General features: G+C 41.0%; 1 protein-coding gene across 1 annotated transcript in view; it reads left to right on the top strand.

The window, feature by feature from the left end:
• F8 (coagulation factor VIII) overlaps window positions 1-21,222 on the top strand; it is a 249,234-nt gene that overhangs the window by 35,073 nt on the left and 192,939 nt on the right. The window contains exons 4-6 of the mRNA XM_075999764.1: window positions 1,775-1,987; window positions 17,582-17,650; window positions 19,264-19,380. Of these exons, the coding sequence (XP_075855879.1) occupies window positions 1,775-1,987; window positions 17,582-17,650; window positions 19,264-19,380 (399 nt within the window). The remainder of the gene's footprint in view (window positions 1-1,774; window positions 1,988-17,581; window positions 17,651-19,263; window positions 19,381-21,222) is intronic.

Here is a 21,222-nt window from a genome sequence, read left to right on the forward strand (position 1 = left end):
TTTTTATTTATAGTAGAGACGAGGTCTTGCTCAGGCTGGTTTTGAACTCCTGACCTTGAGCAATCCGCCCGCCTCGGCCTCCCAGAGTGCTAGGATTACAGGTGTGAGCCACCACGCCCGGCCAAATATTTTTATTTTTTAAAGATGAGGTCTGAAGTATATAGAAGTACATTATCATGAAGTTTGTAATGCACATTAAAATATATCATCAAAAAAATGTTGAAAGAAAAAAGTGAAAGTACCAGTGCAATCCCAGCAATAATTTTCTAACATACACATAACAAAAAATGTTATATCCTTCAGACTAATTGGGGCTGGTAAAAAAGAAGAGAAAAAAATGTGAAATTCTTTATGTTAAGCACACAAAAAAATAATATACAAATATACCTATCTTTTAAGATTCATCCCAAATCCTACCTCCTTCATCAAGCATTACTGATAGAGTAGGAGGCTTATTTATTATTTTTTTTTTATCTACCGGACTGTTTGCTCCATGAGCATAGGGACTTCTGCCTTCATCTTTATATTTATCTTCAGCTTGTAGCTGAACCTGGTCAAGAATAAGAATGCAGTAAATATTTTTTTTAATTTTTATTTCATCATATTACGGGGGTATAAATATTGTTAAAGTTACATGTATTGCCCTTGCCACCCCTCCCTCCAACCCCCCGCCGTGTCAGAGCTTCAAGCATGTCCATCCTCCAGGTGGTGTGCATCGCACTCATTCTGTAAGTATACACCCTTCCCCTCCTCCCCCTCCCACCTGCCCACCACCCGGTAAAAGTTTTTTTGTTGTTGTTGACATTTGGTTACATTTTATATCTTTGCCTCTCCCTAAGAAGGATTAGAGGTATGCCCTTCCCCTCCACAATGCTCACCACATCCCTAAGATGTGGGTCTCCCCTTCCTCCCAATTCCCTGGTGAGCACTACCATCATTTGAGCACCATAGTTTTAATCAGTCAGTACCAATTTGATGGCGAGTAGATGTGGAGCCCATTTTTTCCTGATCTTGTGTCGCCTCACTTTGGATAATGGGCTTAAGCTTAATCCAGGATAGCATAAACGGTGCTAGCTCACTGTCATTTCTTAGAATTGAGTAATATTCCATTGTGAGTATATACCACATTTTGATTATCCACTCATGAATTGACGGACACTTGGGTTGTTTCCATGTCCTTGAAATAGCGAATTGTGCTGCCATAAACATTTGTGTGCAGATGTCTTTATAATAGAATATCTTATGCTCTTTTGAATGCAGTAAATATTTGTTGAATAAATGGGCGAATGTTTCTGCATTGTATTATAACTATAGCTTTGTAAGTCTATGTGCCCTATCAAATATAGTGTTGGGCCTCCAGGGAAAAATTAAGTTTAAAAAAAAAGCTTTTTAAATCTCTGTATCATACCCCTCCCTGACCCTGACCAGTGCCTATCAAAGAGTCTGTGACAAAGTTCATACCCAATGCATATGTGTTGTTGAATTGACTTGAATTAGGCAAAAAGATGCAATAATGGAGGCAATGTTATTGATTAACAGAATCTGGAGATCTCAACAAGAACTTAGTTTTTATTACTCATACTAGGATAAGTGGCCTTGAGCTCCTCAGGAACATATGAGGAGCTCCCCATTTATAGCTTCTGCTTGTTAGTCTTTCAAATTAAGATGCAGAGTCTGTTTCTTATGTAGAATCTATTGGTGACAATAAACTTGATATGTTTCTTTAAGTAGATGATGGGCATAGAAATGACAATTTTATCCTTTCTTACTTTAGGAGCTGAATATGATGACCAGACCAGCCAAAGGGAGAAAGAAGATGGCAAAATCTTTCCTGGTGAGAGCCATACTTATGTCTGGCAGGTTCTGAAAGAGAATGGTCCACTGGCTTCTGACCCACCATGTCTCACTTACTCATATCTGTCTCATGTGGATCTGGTGAAAGACCTGAATTCAGGCCTCATTGGAGCGCTTCTGGTATGTAGAAAAGGTAAGTGTAAGAAAAGGTAGGATTGAGTTGAAATAAGCAGAGAAGTACAAACAACTGTACCTATCCATAACAGCATTTGTATTCTTTCATCTTAAAGAGGCTTCTTTCCCCTAGCAATATACTCATGGAAAGGAGAATAATCCAGTTTCTGAGGCAAGCAGATATCCATTCTATATAACCACAACAAACTGTAAGCTGGGATCAAGAGCAGCCGAGTTCCAGAATTAGGACTCTCTTCTCAAAGCATTGCCATTTCCACTTCAGAGCCATAGGCTGTCTCAGTTGTGATTTCTACTATTCTCTACCTTTTGCAAATTTTAAGCTAGGTTCCTTGACAACTCCATGGAAGTGAACACATGCAAGTGTGTGATCAATGGCACGTAGATTGGTTCAGGTGGTTAGTTTGTCATCTGTAAGCCAAAAGCATGTACAAATCTGAGAAAAGTCAGTATATATTTATATTATTTATAACTTTTTATTCTAAAAATATCCTTAATTTTAATCAAACCTGTTTTTAATTTATAGCTTAATAGCATAAACTAAATTAGAGAAGCAAATTTTGCATGATTTCCCTATCTTTTATGCTGAAATCAGCTTCACTGGGCCTTTTTCTCATTTCATTTATCTATTACTGCATAACCCCACAATTTAGTGACTTAAAACAACAGTCATTTATTTATTTTTTATTTTTTTGTTATTGTTATTTTGTTTTTCTTTTTTTTTATTTCGGCATATTATGGGGGTACAGATTTTAAGGTTTCAATAAATGCCCATTTCCCCCCTCCCCCCACAAGTCTGAGTCTCCATCATGACCATCCCCTACATGGTGCACATCTCACTCATTATGTATGTATATACCCGCCCCCTCCCCCCTCCCACCTGCCCAATACCCTATTACTGTAGTACCTATGTGACCACTTAGGTGCTGCTCAGTTAATACCAATTTGCTGATGAGTATATGTGGTGCTTGTTTTTCCATTCTTGAGAAACTTCACTTAATAGTATGGGTTCCAGCTCTAACCAGGAAAATATATGATGTGCTATGTCACTATTGTTTCTTAGAGTTTCATAGTACTCCATGGTATACATATACCACATTTTATTAATCCATTCTTGGATTGATGGGCACTTGGGCTGTTTCCACAGCCTTGCGATTATGAATTGTGCTGCTGTAAACATTCGAGTGCAGGTGTCTTTTTTGGAGAGTGTCATTGGATCATTAGGGTAGATGCCCAGCAATGCGATTGCTGGATCAAATGGTAGATTCACTTGTATCGCTTTAAGGTATCTCCATATTGCTTTCCACAGAGGTTGAACTAGTGTGCAGTCCCACCAGCTGTGTAGGAAATGTTCCTCTCTCTCCACAACCACGCAAGGATTTATTGTTTGGAGACTTTCTGATAAAGGCCGTTCTCTCTGGAGTTAAGTGATATCTCATTGTGGTTTTGATTTGCATTTCCCTGATGATTAGAGATGTTGAGCATTTTGTCATATGTTTGTTGGCCATTCTTCTGTCTTCTTTACAGAAGTTTCTGTTCAAGTCCTTTGCCCATTTATAATAGGGTTCTCTGATTTTTTCTTGCTCATTTTCGTGAGTTCTAAGTATATTCTAGTTATCAGTCCCTTATCGGATGCATAGGAAGCAAAAATTTTCTACCATTCTGTAGGTTGTCTGTTTACTTTCATGACTATTTCTTTGGCTGTGCAGAAGCTTTGTAGTTTGATCATGTCCCATTTATTTATTTTTGTTGCTGCTGTGGTTGCCTTTGGGGACTTCTTCATAAACTCTTTGCCCAGGCCGATGTCTAGGAGAGTGTTTCCAACATTTTCCTCTAAAATTCTAATAGTTTCATACCTTAGGTTTAAGTCTGTTATCCAGCGTGAGTTGATTGTTGTGAGAGGTGAAAGGTGTGGGTCCTGTTTTAGCCTTCTACAGGTGGCTATCCAGTTTTCCCAGCACCATTTATTGAAAAGGGATTCTTTTCCCCAGCGTATGTTTTTGTCTGCTTTGTCAAAGAGTAGATGGCTATATGAGGATGGTTTTATATCAGGATTCTCAGATCTGTTCCACTAGGTCCATATTCCTATTTTTGTGACAATACCATATTGACTTAATTACTACATCTTTGTAGTATAGTTTGATATCTGGCATATTAATGCCTCCCATTTTGTTTTTGTTGCCTAGAATTGCTCTTGATATTCGGGGTCTTCTTTGGTTCCATACGAAGCGTAAAATTATTTTTTCTATATGTGTGAAGAATGCTGATGGGATTTTAATAGGTATTGCATTGAATCTGTAGATCAGTTTGGGTAGTATAGACATTTTAATGATGTTGAGTCTGCCGATCCACGAACATGGTATGGATTTCCATCTGTTTACATCCTCTGCTATTTCCTTCCTCAGTGTTTCATAGTTCTCCCTGTAGAGATCTTTTACCTCCTTGTTTAAGTATATTCCTAGGTACTTTAATTTCTTTGTTGCTATTGTGAAGGGAATTGAGTCTTTGGTTTGGTTCTCAATTAGATTGTTGTTGGCGTATATGAATGCCTCTGATTTCTGTGTATTGATTTTGTATCCTGAGACGTTACTAAATTCATTGATCAGTTCCAGGAGTTTCTTGGTTGAATCCTTGGGGTTTTCTAGATATAATATCATATCATCAGCAAACAGTTAAAGTTTGATCTCTTCTGCCCCTATTTGGATACCTTTAATTCCATTTTCCTGTCTAATTGCTGTAGCCAAGACTTCCAGCACTATGTGGAGCAGAAGTGGAGATAGTGGGCAGCCTTGTCTGGTTCCAGTTATAAGTGGGAATGATTTCAATTTTTCCCCATTCAGTATGATGTTGGCTATGGGTCTGTCATATATGGCTTGTATCATTTTTAGGTATGTCCCTTCTATGCCTATTTTCTTAAGTGTTTGTATCATAAAAGGGTGTTGAATTTTGTCAAAAGCTTTCTCTGCATCTACTGAAAGAATCATGTGGTCTTTGTTTTTGCTTCTGTTTATGTGGTGAATTGCATTTATAGATTTACGTATGTTGAACCATCCCTGCATCCCTGGGATGAAACCCACTTGGTCGTGATGGATTATTTTTTTGATAAGCGTCTGGATTCGGTTAGCTAAGATTTTGTTGAAAAATTTTGCATCTATATTCATTAGGGATATTGGTCTGTAGTTTTCTTTTTTGGTTGCATCCTTTCCTAGATTTGGTGTCAGAGTAATATTCGCTTCATAAAAGGTGTCGGGGAGGTTTCCAGTCTTCTCGATGTTGTGGAATAGTTTCTGCAAGATAGGTACTAGTTCTTCTTTGTAAGTGTGGTAAAATTCAGGTGTGAAGCCATCTGGACCGGGACTTTTCTTTTTAGGGAGATTTTTAATTGCTGTTTCTATTTCAGCTGTTGAGATTGGTCTGTTCAGGGAATCTATTTCTTCCTGGTTGAGCCTAGGGAGCCTGTGTGTTTCTAGAAATTTGTCCATTTCCTCTAAATTTTCCAGTTTGTGTGCATAAAGATTTTTGTAGTATTCATAAATTATATCTTGTATCTCTTTGGGATCAGTTGTGATATCTCCTTTTTTGTTCCTGATGGAGCTTATTAGAGATTTCTCCTTTCTGCTTTTTGTTAGCTTAGCCAATGGTGTGTCAATTTTGTTTATTTTTTCAAAGAACCAACTTTTTGTTTTATTAATCTCCTGAATAGCTTCCCTGTTTTCAATTCGTTTAGTTCTGATTTGATCTTGTTGATTTCTCTTCTTCTGCTGGGTTTGGGGTTGGTATGTTCTTTGTTTTCCAGCTCTTTGAGTCATTTCATTGGATTGTCTATTTGTGATCATTTTGTCTTTTGTTTATAGGCATTTATGGAGATAAACTTTCCTCTCAGAACTGCTTTAGCTGTGTCGCAGAGGAGTTGATAACTTGTCTCTCCATTGTCATTTTCTTCATAGAATTTTTTTATTTCCATCTTGATTTCTTCATTTATGAAGTAATCATTTAGTAGGAGGCTGTTTAATTTCCACGTTTTTGTGTAGAAATGTGAGTTTCTGTTAGGGTTGATTTCTAGTTTTATTCCACTGTGATCTGAGAAGGTGCATGGTATGATTTCTAGTTTTTTAAATTTCTTGAGATTTACTGTGTGTCCTAGGATATGGTCAATCTTAGAGAATGTCCTCTGAGCTGATGAGAAAAACGTATATTCAGTGGATTTGGGGTAGAATGTCCTGTAGATGTCAGTCAAACCCAATTATTCCAGGGTTTTGTTTAAGTCCATTGTTTCTTTATTAATTTTCTGTTTGGAAGATCTGTCTTGTGCCGTCAGTGGGGTGTTGAAATCTCCGGTGATTATGTAGTTGCTATTAATCTATTTGCTTAGATCCAGTAAGGTTTGCTTTATGAAACTGGGTGCACCTAAGTTGGGTGCATATATGTTTAAAATTGTTATCTCTTCTGGTTGAACTGTGCCCTTCACCATTATATAATGACCCTCTTTGTCTTTCACTACTTTTGTTGGTTTAAAAACTAAATCGTCTGAAATTAGAACTGCCACACCAGCCTTCTTTTAGCTCCCACTTGCCTGGAATACTGATCTCCACCCTTTTACTTTTAGTCTATATGCATCCTTGCAGGTTATATGTGTTTCCTGAAGACAGCATATACTTGGCCTATATTTTCTTATCCATTCAGCCAGCCTATGTCTCTTGAGTGGAGAGTTTATGCCATTCACATTTATTAAGAGAACTGATAGGTAAGGTATACTACTGTTCATTTTGTTGGGTTGGATGTTGTTGCTTTGATTTCTCTCTTGAGCCATTGTATTATCTTGCCTTTAATAATTGGTTTTTGGTTGCTTTATATTCGGGAGTTTTTATTATGGTGTTCTGTGCATAACACTGTTTTGAGTACTTCTTGTAGGGCTGGTCTTGTCTTGGCGAATTTTCTGAGACTTTGCTTGTCTGAGAATGTCTTTATTTCTCCTTCATATATGAAGCTTAGTTTAGCAGGGAATAAGATTCTAGGCTGGCATTGTTTTGTTTCCGAAGAGTGAGAATGGGTCCCCAGTCTCTCCTTGCTTGTAAAGTCTCATTAGAGAAGTCTGGTGTTATTCGAATTGGCTTTCCCTTGTATGTCACTTGCTTCTTTCCTCTTATAGCTCTTAGAAGGGCCTCTTTTTTTTTTTTTTTTGAGACAGAGTCCTGCTTTGTTGCCCAGGCTAGAGTGAGTGCCATGGCGTCAGCATAGCTCACAGCAACCTCAAACTCCTGGGCTGAAGTGATCCTACTGCCTCAGCCTCCCGAGTAGCTGGGACTACAGGCATGCGCCACCACGCCCGGCTAATTTTTTTATATATATATTAGTTGGCCAATTAATTTCTTTCTATTTATAGTAGAGATAGGGTCTCACTCTTGCTCAGTTGGATTCGAAGTCCTGAGCTCAAATGATCCGCCCGCCTCGGCCTCCCAGACAGCTAGGATTACAGGTGTGAGCCACTGTGCCCGGCCAGAAGGGCCTCTTTAGTTGATATTTTGGTCAGTCTGATGACTGCATGACGTGACGTCTTCCTGTTTGCATTGAATCTCCCAGGGGTCCTGTGAGCTTCTTCAACTTGTATATCGAGATTTTGAGCAAGGCCTGGGAAATTTTCCTCTATAATATTTTCAAATAGCTTGTCCAACCCTTGAGTGTTGTCTTCTTCCCCTTCTGGTTACCCTATGACCCTCACATTAGGTTTCTTCACATAATCCCACATCTCTTGTAAGCTTTGGTCTTTTCTCTTGTTTCTCTGCTCTATCTCTGTGACGGTTTTATTTAGTTGGAGGGTGTTATCTTCAATCTCTGAGATTCTTTCTTCTGTTTGATCTACCCTGTTCTTGAGACTTTCCACTATATTTTGTAGTTCCCTGAATTGATTCTTCCTTTCCAGGAGTTCGGTTAAACTTTTCTTCATTGTGTCTATTTCTTTAGTGAACTTTTGTTCCAGGTCCTGGAGGCTTTTTGTGGTTTCTTTGTGTTGTTTATTGAGTTGTTGTTGCAGGTCAGTGACAGTTCTTATGATCCACATACGAAATTCCTCTTCTGTCATTTTGGTTGCCTCATTTTGGTTGGTGTCCGTTTCTAGGGGGCTAGTCCTCCTCTTTGGGTGTGTGTTTTCCGTTTGGTTCTTCATATTTCCAGAGTTCCTTCGCTGATTTCTTCCCATGTCGATCAGTTGTTGTTTCCTCCCTTTAGGTTTTTTTTTTTTTTTTTTTTTTTTGAGGCAGAGTCTCGCTTTGTTGCCCAGGCTAGAGTGAGTGCCGTGGCGTCCTAGCTCACAGCAACCTCAAACTCCTGGGCTCGAGTGATCCTTCTGCCTCAGCCTCCCAGGTAGCTGGGACTACAGGCATGCGCCACCATGCCCGGCTAATTTTTATATATATATATCAGTTGGCCAATTAATTTCTATTTATAGTAGAGACGGGGTCTCGCTCTTGCTCAGGCTGGTTTTGAACTCCTGACCTTGAGCAATCCGCCCGCCTCGGCCTGCCAAGAGCTAGGATTACAGGCGTGAGCCACAGTGCCCGGCCTCCCCTTTAGGTTTTTTTTTGGGTATTCACACACCTTGTTTAGTTTCTGAGCCTTTAGGTGATGTCTGTGGGTGAGATTCGTCCACTCCCTGTATGATGAGTCAGTGGGTGTCGTGAAAAGGCTGTGCAGGATGCCGTCCCTGTCAGTAGATGGCGCTTGCTTGGAGGAACAGGCTATGCTGTTGATTTTGTGTCCTGTAATCAGCTCTTGTTCTGGACGGAGCTGGGTTGGGTAAGCCTGCCCTCAGGCACCACCAATGCCGTTAGAAGTGGTCAGAGTTCTGTTCTCTGCTTCCAGGAAAAGCTGTCAGGGCGGGGCTGGAATGGTCCCGCTCAGCCAGAAAGTCTGTGTGTGGGGGTGGGGCTGTCTGAGACCCGCAGTCTGGAGCAGGCCTCGCTTCTTTCCACCCTCCCCAACTCCGCAGCTACTCCTCGGCCTCTGCCAGCAGGCCAGACCACACACCACCAGGCCTCCCCAGACTGTGATGCCGGCGGGGAGGTTCCCTGCACAGGAACGCCACCTGGGATGAGCATATGGCCTCCTTTTGGGAGTAGGGTTGCTCTCTAGGATGCTGATCTACCCCTGAAGGCACACACACCTCAGTTGTCTGTTCACGTATATGCCTTCTATGCCTGGGGCAATGCTAGACCTCGGTACACGGGATCTGATCTGCAGGTCCGACCTCTGGGTCCCAGAGTTCAAACTGTATCCCCACCAGGGAGAGAAGTTCCGGTCCCAATTCACCCACAGGGAGCCCAAGCTGAGTCTATGTCTCTCAGCCTCTGAGTCTGCACCATTCTCCTGGGAACACCGTGCCAGCAGCACCTGGGAGGGCGGGCGGGTAGGGAGCTCACAGTCTGAGTTCCCCTTAGTCAGCTGTAGGGTCCCGTTCCCTGGAGGTGCCTCCGGCTGGTGGCTCTATTGTCTCTCTGGGAAGCCATGGGTAGTGTCCGCGGAGAGGAGGAGGAGGCAATATGGCGCCTTCCGCACAGCTCGGGTCTGTGCACACGGAAGTGTTGGGAGGGAGTTGGGAGCCTGGTGCCGCATCCACAACAGGCTCACCGCTAGCTGGCGGCGGCCGTCTCTGGGCTGGTGTCCGCAGGTCTCTCCACCCGTTGGGAGCCCACCAGCAGTCCCATATGCAGGGGAGAGGAAACGGCAATCCCACCTACCCTTCCCGCTGGTCTCCGGGCTGCTCCAGCAGTCTCAGCTTCCAGTTCTCCTCTGCAGCCTCCTCCCGTGGAGTCTCCCGGGGTCTCAGGTACCCCTCCCTCCGGCCCTTGTCCGCTGTATGCTCGTCTTCTTGCTTCTTTTTTCTAATTTCTGCTAGAATCTGTCTTTTCTGCAGAGACACTCTGTCTGGCGATGTTTCTCGTCCGCTATGTTGATCCACACCCCCCCAACAGTCATTTATTATCTGTCCTTGGTTTTTTGGCATCTCATGGAATTTGGAAGTGTCTTGACTTGGCGGTCTGTTTCAGAATGTCTCATGAAGTTGTAGTCAAACAGTGGTCAGAGCTGAGATCATCATAAAGGTGACCTTATTCACATATCTGGCACCTGGGCTTGAATGACTCAAATAGCTGGCGATCTCAACCACATGGTCTCTCCAGCATGGGTGCTACAGGGTAGCCAGACTTTTTATATGGTCCCAAGAGAGAGACCATTGAAAGCTGTATCACGTTTACTTTTTTTTTTTAATTTTTTTATTATTTTTTTTTATTTTGGCATATTATGGGGGTACAGATTTTAAGGTTTCAACAAATGCCCATTGCCCCCCCCCAAAGTCTGAGTCTCCATCATGACCATCCCCCAGATGGTGCACATCTCACTCATTATGTATGTATATACCCGCCAACCTCCCCCCTCCCACTTCCCCAATACCCTATTACTGTAGCACCTATGTGTCCACTTAGGTGCTACTCAGTTAATACCAGTTTGCTGGAGAATATATCTGGTGCTTGTTTTTCCATTCTTGGGATACTTCACTTAGTAGTATGGGTTCCAGCTCTAACCAGGAAAATATAAGATGTGCTATATCACCATTGTTTCTTAGAGCTGAATAGTACTCCATGGTATACATATACCACATTTTATTAATCCATTCTTGGATTGATGGGCACTTGGGCTGTTTCCACAGCCTTGCAATTATGAATTGTGCTGCTATAAACATTCGAGTGCAGGTGTCTTTTTTGTAGAGTGTCACTGGATCATTTGGGTAGATGCCCAGCAATGGGATTGCTGGATCAAATGGTAGATTCACTTGTATCGCTTTAAGGTATCTCCATATTGCTTTCCACAGAGGTTGAACTAGTTTGCAGTCCCACCAGCAGTGTAGGAGTGTTCCTCTCTCTCCGCAACCACGCCAGCATTTATTGTTTGGAGATTTTTTGATAAAGGCCATTCTCACTGGGGTTAAGTGATATCTCATTGTGGTTTTGATTTGCATTTCCCTGATGATTAGAGATGTTGAGCATTTCTTCATATGTTTGTTGGCCATTCTTCTGTCTTCTTTAGAAAAATTTCTGTTCAAGTCCTTTGCCCACTTTTTAATGGGGTTATTTGATTTTTTCTTCCTAATTTTCGTGAGTTCTAAGTATATTCTAGTTATCAGTCCCTTATCGGATGCATAGGATGCAAAAATTTTCTCCCATTCTGTAGGTTGTCTGTTTACTTTCATGACTATTTCTTTGGCTGTGCAGAAGCTTTGTAGTTTGATCATGTCCCATTTATTTATTTTTGTTGCTGCTGTGATTGCCTTTGGGGACTTCTTCATAAACTCTTTGCCCAGGCCGATGTCTAGGAGAGTGTTTCCAACTTTTTCCTCTAGAGTTCTAATAGTTTCATATCTTAGGTTTAAGTCTGTTATCCAGCGTGAGTTGGTTTTTGTGAGAGGTGAAAGGTGTGGGTCCTGTTTTAGCCTTCTACAGGTGGCTATCCAGTTTTCCCAGCACCATTTATTGAAGAGAGATTCTTTTCCCCAGCGTATGTTTTTGTCTGCTTTGTCAAAGATGAGATGGCTATATGAGGATGGTTTTATATCAGGATTCTCACATCTGTTCCACTGGTCAATATTCCTGTTTTTGTGCCAATACCATATTATTTTAATTACTACAGCTTTGTAGTATAGTTTGATATCTGGCATATTAATGCCTCCCATTTTGTTTTTGTTGCCTAGGATTGCTCTTGATATTCGGGGTCTTCTTTGGTTCCATACGAAGCGTAAAATTATTTTTTCTATATCTGTGAAGAATGCTGATGGGATTTTAATAGGTATTGCATTGAATCTGTAGATCAGTTTGGGTAGTATAGACATTTTGATGATATTGAGTCTGCCGATCCACGAGCATGGTATGGATTTCCATCTGTTTACATCCTCTGCTATTTCCTTCCTCAGTGTTTCATAGTTCTCCCTGTAGAGGTCTTTTACCTCTTTGGTTAAATATATTCCTAGGTACTTTAATTTCTTTGTTGCTATTGTGAAGGGAATTGAGTCTTTGATTTGGTTCTCAATTAGATTGTTGTTGGCGTATATGAATGCCTCTGATTTCTGTGTATTGATTTTGTATCCTGAGACTTTACTAAATTCATTGATCAGTTCCAGGAGTCTCTTGGTTGAATCCTTGGGGTTTTCTAGATACAATATCATATCATCAGCAAACAGTGAAAGTTTGATCTCTTCTGCCACTATTTGGATACCTTTGATTCCATTTTCCTGTCTGATTGCTGTAGCCAAGACTACCAGCACTATGTTGAACAGAAGTGGAGATAGGGGGCAGCCTTGTCTGGTTCCAGTTCTAAGTGGGAATGATTTCAATCTTTCCCCATTCAGTATGATGTTGGCTATGGGTCTGTCATATATGGCTTGTATCATTTTTAGGCATGTCCCTTCTATGCCTATTTTCTTAAGTGTTCGTATCATGAAAGGGTGTTGAATTTTGTCAAAAGCTTTTTCTGCATCTATTGAAAGAATCATGTGGTCTTTGTTTTTGCTTCTGTTTATGTGGTGAATTTCATTTATAGATTTACATATGTTGAACCATCCCTGCATCCCTGGGATGAAGCCCACTTGGTCGTGGTGGATTATTTTTTTGATAAGTGTCTGGATTCGGTTAGCTAAGATTTTGTTGAAAAATTTTGCATCTATATTCATTAGGGATATTGGTCTGTAGTTTTCTTTTTTTGTTGCATCCTTTCCTGGTTTTGGTATCAGAGTAATATTCGCTCCATAAAAGGTGTCAGGGAGGTTTCCAGTCTTCTCGATGTTGTGGAATAGTTTCTGCAAGATAGGTACTAGTTCTTCTTTGTAAGTATGGTAAAACTCAGGTGTGAAGCCATCTGGACCGGGACTTTTTTTTTTAGGGAGATTTTTAATTGCTGTTTCTATTTCAGTTGTTGAGATTGGTCTGTTCAGGGAATCTATTTCTTCCTGGTTGAGCCTAGGGAGGCTGTGTGTTTCTAGAAATTTGTCCATTTCCTCCACATTTTCCAGTTTGTGTGCATAAAGATTTTTGTAGTATTCATAAATTGCATCTTGTATCTCTTTGGGATCAGTTTTGATATCTCCTTTTTTGTTCCTGATGGAGCTTATTAGAGATTTCTCTTTTCTGCTTTTCATTAGCTTAGCCAATGGTGTGTCAATTTTGTTTATTTTTTCAAAGAATCAACTTTTTGTTTTATTAATCTCCTGAATAGCTTTCCTGTTTTCAATTTCGTTTAGTTCTGATTTGATCTTGTTGATTTCACTTCTTCTGCTGGGTTTGGGGTTGGTCTGTTCTTCTTTTTCCAGCTCTTTGAGTCGTTTCATTAGATTGTCTATTTGTGATCTTCTTGTCTTTTGGTTATAGGCATTTATGGAGATAAACTTTCCTCTCACAACTGCTTTAGCTGTGTCCCAGAGGAGTTGATAACTTGTCTCTCCATTGTCATTTTCTTCATAGAACTTTTTTATTTCCGTCTTGATTTCTTCATTTACGAAGTAATCATTTAGTAAGAGGTTGTTTAATTTCCACGTTTTTGTGTAGAAATGTGAGTTTCTGTTAGGGTTGATTTCTAGTTTTATTCCACTGTGATCTGAGAAGGTACATGGTATGATTTCTATTTTTTTAAATTTCTTGAGATTTTCTTTGTGTCCTAGGATATGGTCAATCTTAGAGAATGTCCCATGAGCTGACGAGAAGAACGTATATTCAGTGGATTTTGGGTAGAATGTTCTGTACATGTCTGTCAGACCCAATTTTTCTAGAGTTTTGTTTAGGTCCATTATTTCTTTATTAATTTTCTGTTTGGAGGATCTGTCTCGTGCCGTCAGTGGGGTGTTGAAATCCCCGGCGATTATGGAGTTGCTATTAATCCATTTGCTTAGCTCCAGTAAGGTTTGCTTTATGAATCTGGGTGCACCTAAGTTGGGTGCATATATATTTAAAATTGTTATCTCTTCTTGTTGGTCTGTGCCCTTCACCATTATATAATGACTCTCTTTGTCTTTTACTACTTTTGTTGGTTTAAAAACTAAATCATCTGAAATTAGAACTGCCACACCAGCCTTCTTTTGGCTTCTATTTGCTTGGAATATTGATCTCCACCCTTTTAGTTTTAGTCTATATGCATCCTTGCAGGTTAGATGTGTTTCCTGAAGACAGCATATACTTGGCCTGTATTTTCTTATCCATTCAGCCAGCCTATGTCTCTTGAGTGGAGAGTTTAAGCCATTCACATTTATTGAGAGAACTGATAGGTAAGGTAGATTACTGATCATTCTGTTGGGTTGGAAGTTGTTGCTATGATTTCTGTCTTGAGCCATTGTAATATCTGGCCTTTAATATCTCTGGGTTTTGGTTGTTTTTATATTCGCGGGTTATTATTATGATGTTCCGTGCATAACGCTGTTTTAAGTACTTCTTGTAGGGCTGGTCTTGTCTTGGTGAATTCTCTGAGACTTTGCTTGTCTGAGAATGTTTTTAATCTCCTTCATATACGGAGCTTAGTTTTGCAGGGAATAATATTCTAGGCTGGGCATTGTTTTGTTTCAAAAGAGTGAGAATGGGGCCGCAGTCCCTCCTTGCTTGTAAAGTCTCATTAGAGAAGTCTGATGTTATTCGGATTGGCTTTCCCTTGTATGTTACTTGCTTCTTTTGTCTTACAGCTGTTAGAAGGGCCTCTGTAGGTGATACCTTGGTCAGTCTGATGACTGTATGTCGTGACGTCTTCCTGTTTGCGTTGAATCTCCCAGGAGTCCTCTGAGCTTCTTGAACTTGTATATCAAGATTTTGAGCAAGGCCTGGGAAATTTTCCTCTATTATATCTTCAAACAGCTTGTCCAACCCTTGAGTGTTGTCTTCTTCCCCTTCTTGTAACCCTATTACCCTCACATTAGGTTCTGCACATAATCCCACAGCTCTTGTAGGCTTTGATCTTTTCTCTTGTTTCTCTGCTCTATTTCTGTGACTGATTTATTTAATTGGAGGGTGTTGTCTTCAAGCTCTGAGATTCTTTCTTCTGTTTCTTCTACCCTGTTCTTGAGACTTTCCACTGTATTTTGTAGTTCCTTGAATTGATTCTTCATTTCCAGGAGTTCGGTTACACTTTTCTTCATTGTGTCTATTTCTTTTCTCATATCCTGGAGACTTTTTGTGGTTTCTTGGTGTTGGTTATTGAGTTGTTGTTGCAGCTGGGTGAGTGTTCTTATGTTCCACATACGAAATTCCTCTTCTGTCATATTGGTTGTCTGATTTTGGTCGGTGTCCGTTTCTAGGGGGCTGGTGCTCCTCTTTGGGGGTGTGTTTTCCGTTTGGTTCTTCATATTTCCTGAGTTCTTTCGCTGATTTCTTCCCATGTCGATCAGTTGTTGTTTCTTTCCTTAGGTTATTGTTTGGGTATTCACACACCTTGTTTAGTTTCTGAGGCGTTAGGTGGTGGCTGTGGGTGAAATTGGACCACTCCCTGTATATTGACAGTGGGTGCCGTGGAAAGGCTGTGCAAGATGCCGTCCCTGTCAGTAGGTGGCGTTTGCTTGGAGGAACAGGCTATGGTGTTGATTTTGAGTCCTGTTATCAGCTCTCGTTCTGGGCGGAGCTGGGTTGGGTAAGCCTGCCCTCAGGCTGTTAGCAGGGGTCAAAGTTCTGTTCTCTGCTTCCAGGTAAAGCTGTCAGGGCGGGGCTGGAATGGTCCCGCTCAGCCAGAATGTGTGGGTGTGGGGGTGGGGCTGTCTGAGACCCGCAGTCTGCAGCAGGCCTCGCTTCTTTCCACCCTCCCCAACTCCGCAGCTACTCCTGGGCCTCTGCCAGCAGGCCAGACCACAAGCCACCAGGCCTCCCCGGACTGTGATGCCGGCGGGGAGGTTCCCTGCACAGGAACGCCACCTGGGTTGGGCGCATGGCCTCCTCCTGGGAGGAGGGTTGCCCTCTAGGACGCCGATCCGCCCCTGGAGGCACACAGACCTCAGTAGGCTGTTCACGTATAACCCTTCTGTGCCCCGGGCAATGCTAGCCCTCGGTGCAGGGGATCTGGTCTGCAGGTCCGACCTCTGGGTCCCAGAGTTCAAACTGTATTCCCACCAAGGAGAGGATTTCCGGTCCTAATTCACCGACAGGGAGCCCAAGCTGGGTCTATGTCTCTCAGCCTCTGAGTCAGCACCGTTTTCCTGGGAACACGGTGCCAGCAGCACCTGGGAGGGCGGGCGGGGTCCCAAAAGGGAAGGTCCCATTCCCTGGAGGTGCCTCTGGCTGGTGGCTGTTTTGTCTCTCTGGGCAGTCGCGGGTAGGGTCGGCGGAGGGGAGGAGGAGGCAATATGGCGCCTGCCGCGCGGTCGGGTCCGTGCACACGGAGGTGCCCGGAGGAAGTTGGGAACCTGGTGCCACGTCTGCTACAGGCTCACCGTTGGCAGGCGGTGGCAGTCTCTGGGCTGGTGTCCGCAGGTCTCTCCACCCCCTGGGGAGCCCACCAGCAGTCCCGAATGCAGGGGAGGGGAAACGGCAAATCCACCTACCCTTGCCGCTGGTCTCTGGGCTGCTCCGGTGGTCTCAGCCTCCAGTTCTCCTCCGCAGCTTCCTCCCGTGGAGTCTCCCGGGGTCTCAGGTACCCCTCCTTCCAGCCCTTGTCCGCTGTATGCTTGTCTTCTTACTTCTTTCCTCTAGTTTCTGCTAGAATCTGTCTTTTCTGCAGAGACCCTCTGTCTGGCAGTGTTATTCGTCCGCCATCTTGCTCCGCCCCCTGTATCACCTTTTCTAATTTAACCTCAGAAGGCACACAACATTCATTCTTTCCGTTAGATTGCATCATCAAGGCCAGTCCATAGAGGGGACTCCACATTTTGATGGGAAAATGGCAAAGAATGTATGAACGTGAACCATCATACCCTTTCTGAATGATGATGATGAATGTGATTTTTAAAAAAGGAGGGGGGGTGGAAAAGACCAGAAGGGTTTGTAGTTTGGAAGAATTTCAGTTGGAAGTATGATCTCTCATATATTGAGTCCAGTTTCATGGCCACAATTAATGACAGAGGGCATTTATTCTTACCCTCAAGTAGTTAATGAAGAAATATCTCCTCCTAGTGGCAATTTCCTATGATGGGATTTTATTTTTATTTTTTATATTTTATTATTTTTATTTCAGAATATTATGGAGGTGCAAATGCTTTGGTTACCTATATTGCCTTTGCACCACTCAAGTCAGAGGTACAAGTGTGCCCAACCCCAGACATCATGAACCACACTCATTAGGTGTGAATTTACCCATCCCCTTCTCCCCTCTCCTACCAGCCTGATGCCCTGTGAATGTTACTCCCATATGTGCACATTAGTGTTGATCAATTAGTACCAATTTGATGATGAGTACATGTGGTGCTTGTTTTTCCATTCTTGTGATACTTCACTTTGAAGAACGAGCTCCAGCTCCATCCAGGATAGTACAAGAGGTATTAGTTCACCATTTTTCTTCATGGTTGAGTAGTACTCCATGGCATACATATACCACATTTTATTACTCCACTGGGATTTTAAATAGAAGATAAATGCTCTCACTTCTTTTTCAGGGAGTCTGGCCAAGGAAAGGACACAGACCTTGCACAAATTTGTACTACTTTTTGCTGTATTTGATGAAGGTTAGTGAGCTTCAATCTGAATTTTGGACTCCTGCAAGGAATCCTCTGCTAATATTCACAGGAGGTAATTATAGAAAGATCTAAACTATTCAGAAATGAAGGATATGGGGTAGAAAATGAATTACCTGCCCCCCAAAATGTAACCTAAATTCCATTGGAAGCTATGAGGTAAGAAGATAGAGAAGTTGGTAGCAGGTTGGCCTTATTCCCCTCATTAAATCCATGAACAAAGACTTTTGGCTGTACTTTCTAAATACTTTCTCTTATCTTTATCTCTTACTAAGTATGCAACCTTTGGCAAGTTACTTAACCTCTCTGTGTCTCAGTTTCCTCGAATCTAAAATTGAAATAATAGTACTTTCTTCATAGGATTGTTGTGAGGATTAAGTGATACTTAAGTAGCTTCCTCCTCTTCTGCCTCCTCCTCCTCCTCCTCCTCCTCCTATATAATCATATATAATCAACAATGATAACATCATAACTGTCTTCTTTTCCTTCTTATCCATCTACACTGCCATCTTCTTAATCAAGGCCCCCATTATCTCTCTCCTGACTACTCTCCTTTTCTTTTAGGTCTGACTGACTTCAGCTCTCCCTCTCCTAATGCCCTCTACTTAATTTCTTCTCTCAGGATCACTTTCAGCCCGTGTTAGATGCTTGCTTTATATACTTCCACAGCACCTTGACCTTACTCCTTATCACACTATGTCATTTATTGTCTACTCTATTTATTTAATGTCTATCATCTTTGACCTCATGTCCTTTTCCCTTCAAGCAAAATGAAGTTCCTTCTCCTCTCTGCTCCTATAACATTCTGTACTTATCTTTATTATATCACTCTTCACTCTTTATTATAATTGTCAGGTTATCTGTCTATTCAAGCTAGAGTGTAAGCACCTTGAAGACAGAGGCTGTGTCTTCTTCTACATAATTACTGCCTATACTCAGTAGTGCTCAGTAAATGTGTTTGAATGAATGAATGGGTAAATAAATGGGTAAATGAACTTATAAGAATTTTCTAAATTCTTATAATTTAGAAAGTGGGTGATTCAGAAAGTTTTAGCATTAGCTGCCAGTCCATCGCATAAAGGGATAACTTCAATAAGCCACTGTCTATTAGCATCTCTAGTACTTCGGCTCTTATTAACTTCAGAGAGAAGGCCAGGAAGTTTTCAGATTCCTGGAGTTTCATAACTACTAGCTTGAATGAAGCTATCATGACAGAGATGGGGACTGACAGACAGCCCTATTCCTAGGGTGATTTTCATATGCCTTCTTTTAAATAAATTACCTAATAAATAGAATTAAATCTTCATGGCTCAAACTAACCGATATTCTCCCTTCTACTGGTTATAATTTGTCATTATCCCTTCCTATCTATTGTCATGGACAAATATAGGGAGAGATAATCAGTTTGAGCAAGAAATGTCTGCCTTTTGGCAATTGTCTTTTCTCCCCCCTCACTGACTTTGAGAAGTTAATGCTTACTTTGCTGACAAAAGTGCTTACAGTTTGAGCAATCTTTGCCCTAGGGGAGGAAGGGAAGGAGAAAGGGAGGGTCATTCATGAGATAGATGATTAGCTGGCTCTATCTTTGCCTCCTCTCCCATCAGGGAAAAGTTGGCACTCAGAAACAAAGGATATTTTGATGCAAGATACAGATACTGCATCCGCTGGGGCGTGGCCTAAAATGCACACAGTCAATGGCTATATAAACAGATCTCTGCCAGGTATGTATGCACCTGCTCAGCAATCCTCAGGGTTTTCTGAATTCAGCACCAGAGCTCTCTTCTTTAGTTCTCAAATAGCTCTGCATCCCAGAGGAAAGTGCACTGAATTCTGGCTGCTGGAGATCTTAAAGTATAGTGGCTGATTCCTCTTTCATTCACCTGAAAATGAAGGCCTGCCCATATACATAGAGCTCACAGTCAGAATTCTCTTTCCTTTTGCTTAAATATCAGCAGGCAACCAAGGATTAACCGACATTTAATTAGTATTTTATTAAACATTCAAGAAGATAGTGCATTAATAAAGTAACAAAGGATTCCATGAAAAAGAAAGAATCAGAGCAAGAACATCTCATAAAAATTAGAAATGTGGTTGTCAAGATCATATACTTAAAAGGAGGTAGGAAGAATACAGAAAATCTCCCACAAAGTTAAAGAAGAAAAAGGAAAAGAGATTGAGAATACAATTGACCCTTGAACAGTGTGGGAGTTAGGAATTCTGAACTCCTGCACAGTAAAAAATCTGTGTATAACTTTGACTCCCCAGAAACTCAACTACTGATAGCCTACTGTTGACTGGAAGCCTCAGTGATAACATAAATAGTTGAGTAATACATATTTTATGTTATGTGTATTATATATTGCATTCTTATGATAAATTAAACTAGAGAAAAGAAAATGTTATTAAGTAAATCATAAGGAAGAGAAAAATACATTTACAGTACTGTACTGTATTTATCAATACTGTGAGTTTATGTCATCTATTTATAAAATGAATAATCTGTCTAAAATAGAGGACACCTGCAGCTGCAGACCTTAATCTATGGTAGATATCAATCAATTCAACTTTTTCTTGTAATGTCATGACTTTTCTTTACTTCTTGGGTGCACCTCCAGCATCACTAGTGGCACTTCATATGGGTTATTCAAGGCTCATGGTATTGCACAAAACACAATGAAGAATATGCAAGAACTGTGAGAGATTACTTTTTGCTGTGATACTCAATTTGAAGGAGTGATGAAATGCTCATGCAGAGATGATTAGCATCACATGGAATTTTAAGTGGATGTATGCAACGCTTGAGCTCACTGCAGTAGCAATAGCATGTGGCTACAAAATTAATACAGTAATATAGTATATACTACAGTATATGTTATGCAGTTATAACTTAATACTGCATATTTACATTTGTTTACATTTATCTCAACTGGGAATAGCACCATTTACAGTCTGTAGAGGTTTTTGTGCTTGAGTTTTGATACATTTTAACTTTTATAATAGATTTGTGTATATTTTATGATAGTATGTGATAAAATAGCCTAGTAACTATATATAGAGTTTACATTCATGAAATGCTTTTTTCTTAATTTTTTCAATATTTCTAAACTACACAGTTTGTCTCGGTTTTTTCAAATTGTTGCAAATCTCCAAAAATTTTTCCAATATATTTATTGGAAAAAATCTGAATATAAGTGGACTCATGAAGTTCAAATCTGTGTTGTTCAAGGGTGAACTATATGTTTTAAAACATTTAAAAATCAAAGAAATGATAGAAGAAAATGTTAAGAATTAAAAGATATAAGTATTCATATTAAAATTCTCCTTCTGGAGCTTGCAAATAGCTGAACATATGGAAGTTCCTGGAGGATAATGCACCCAGAGAGATCATGGAAGACCTGAACACTTCCCCACATACATCTCCCTATGCATCTTTTCCATTTAGTGTTCATAGGAAAAGGTTGCTGACCCCTAAATTATAGGGACACTGTGTTCTACTGGACAAAGCTTGAGGACAGGGGCTGTGGCCTCTATGGTCTTCTTTCTAGCCCTCCATTTCCAGATAT

Source organism: Microcebus murinus, unplaced genomic scaffold (assembly GCF_040939455.1).
Source record: "Microcebus murinus isolate Inina unplaced genomic scaffold, M.murinus_Inina_mat1.0 scaf005_hap2_Mmur4.0, whole genome shotgun sequence".
NCBI lineage: Eukaryota > Metazoa > Chordata > Mammalia > Primates > Cheirogaleidae > Microcebus > Microcebus murinus.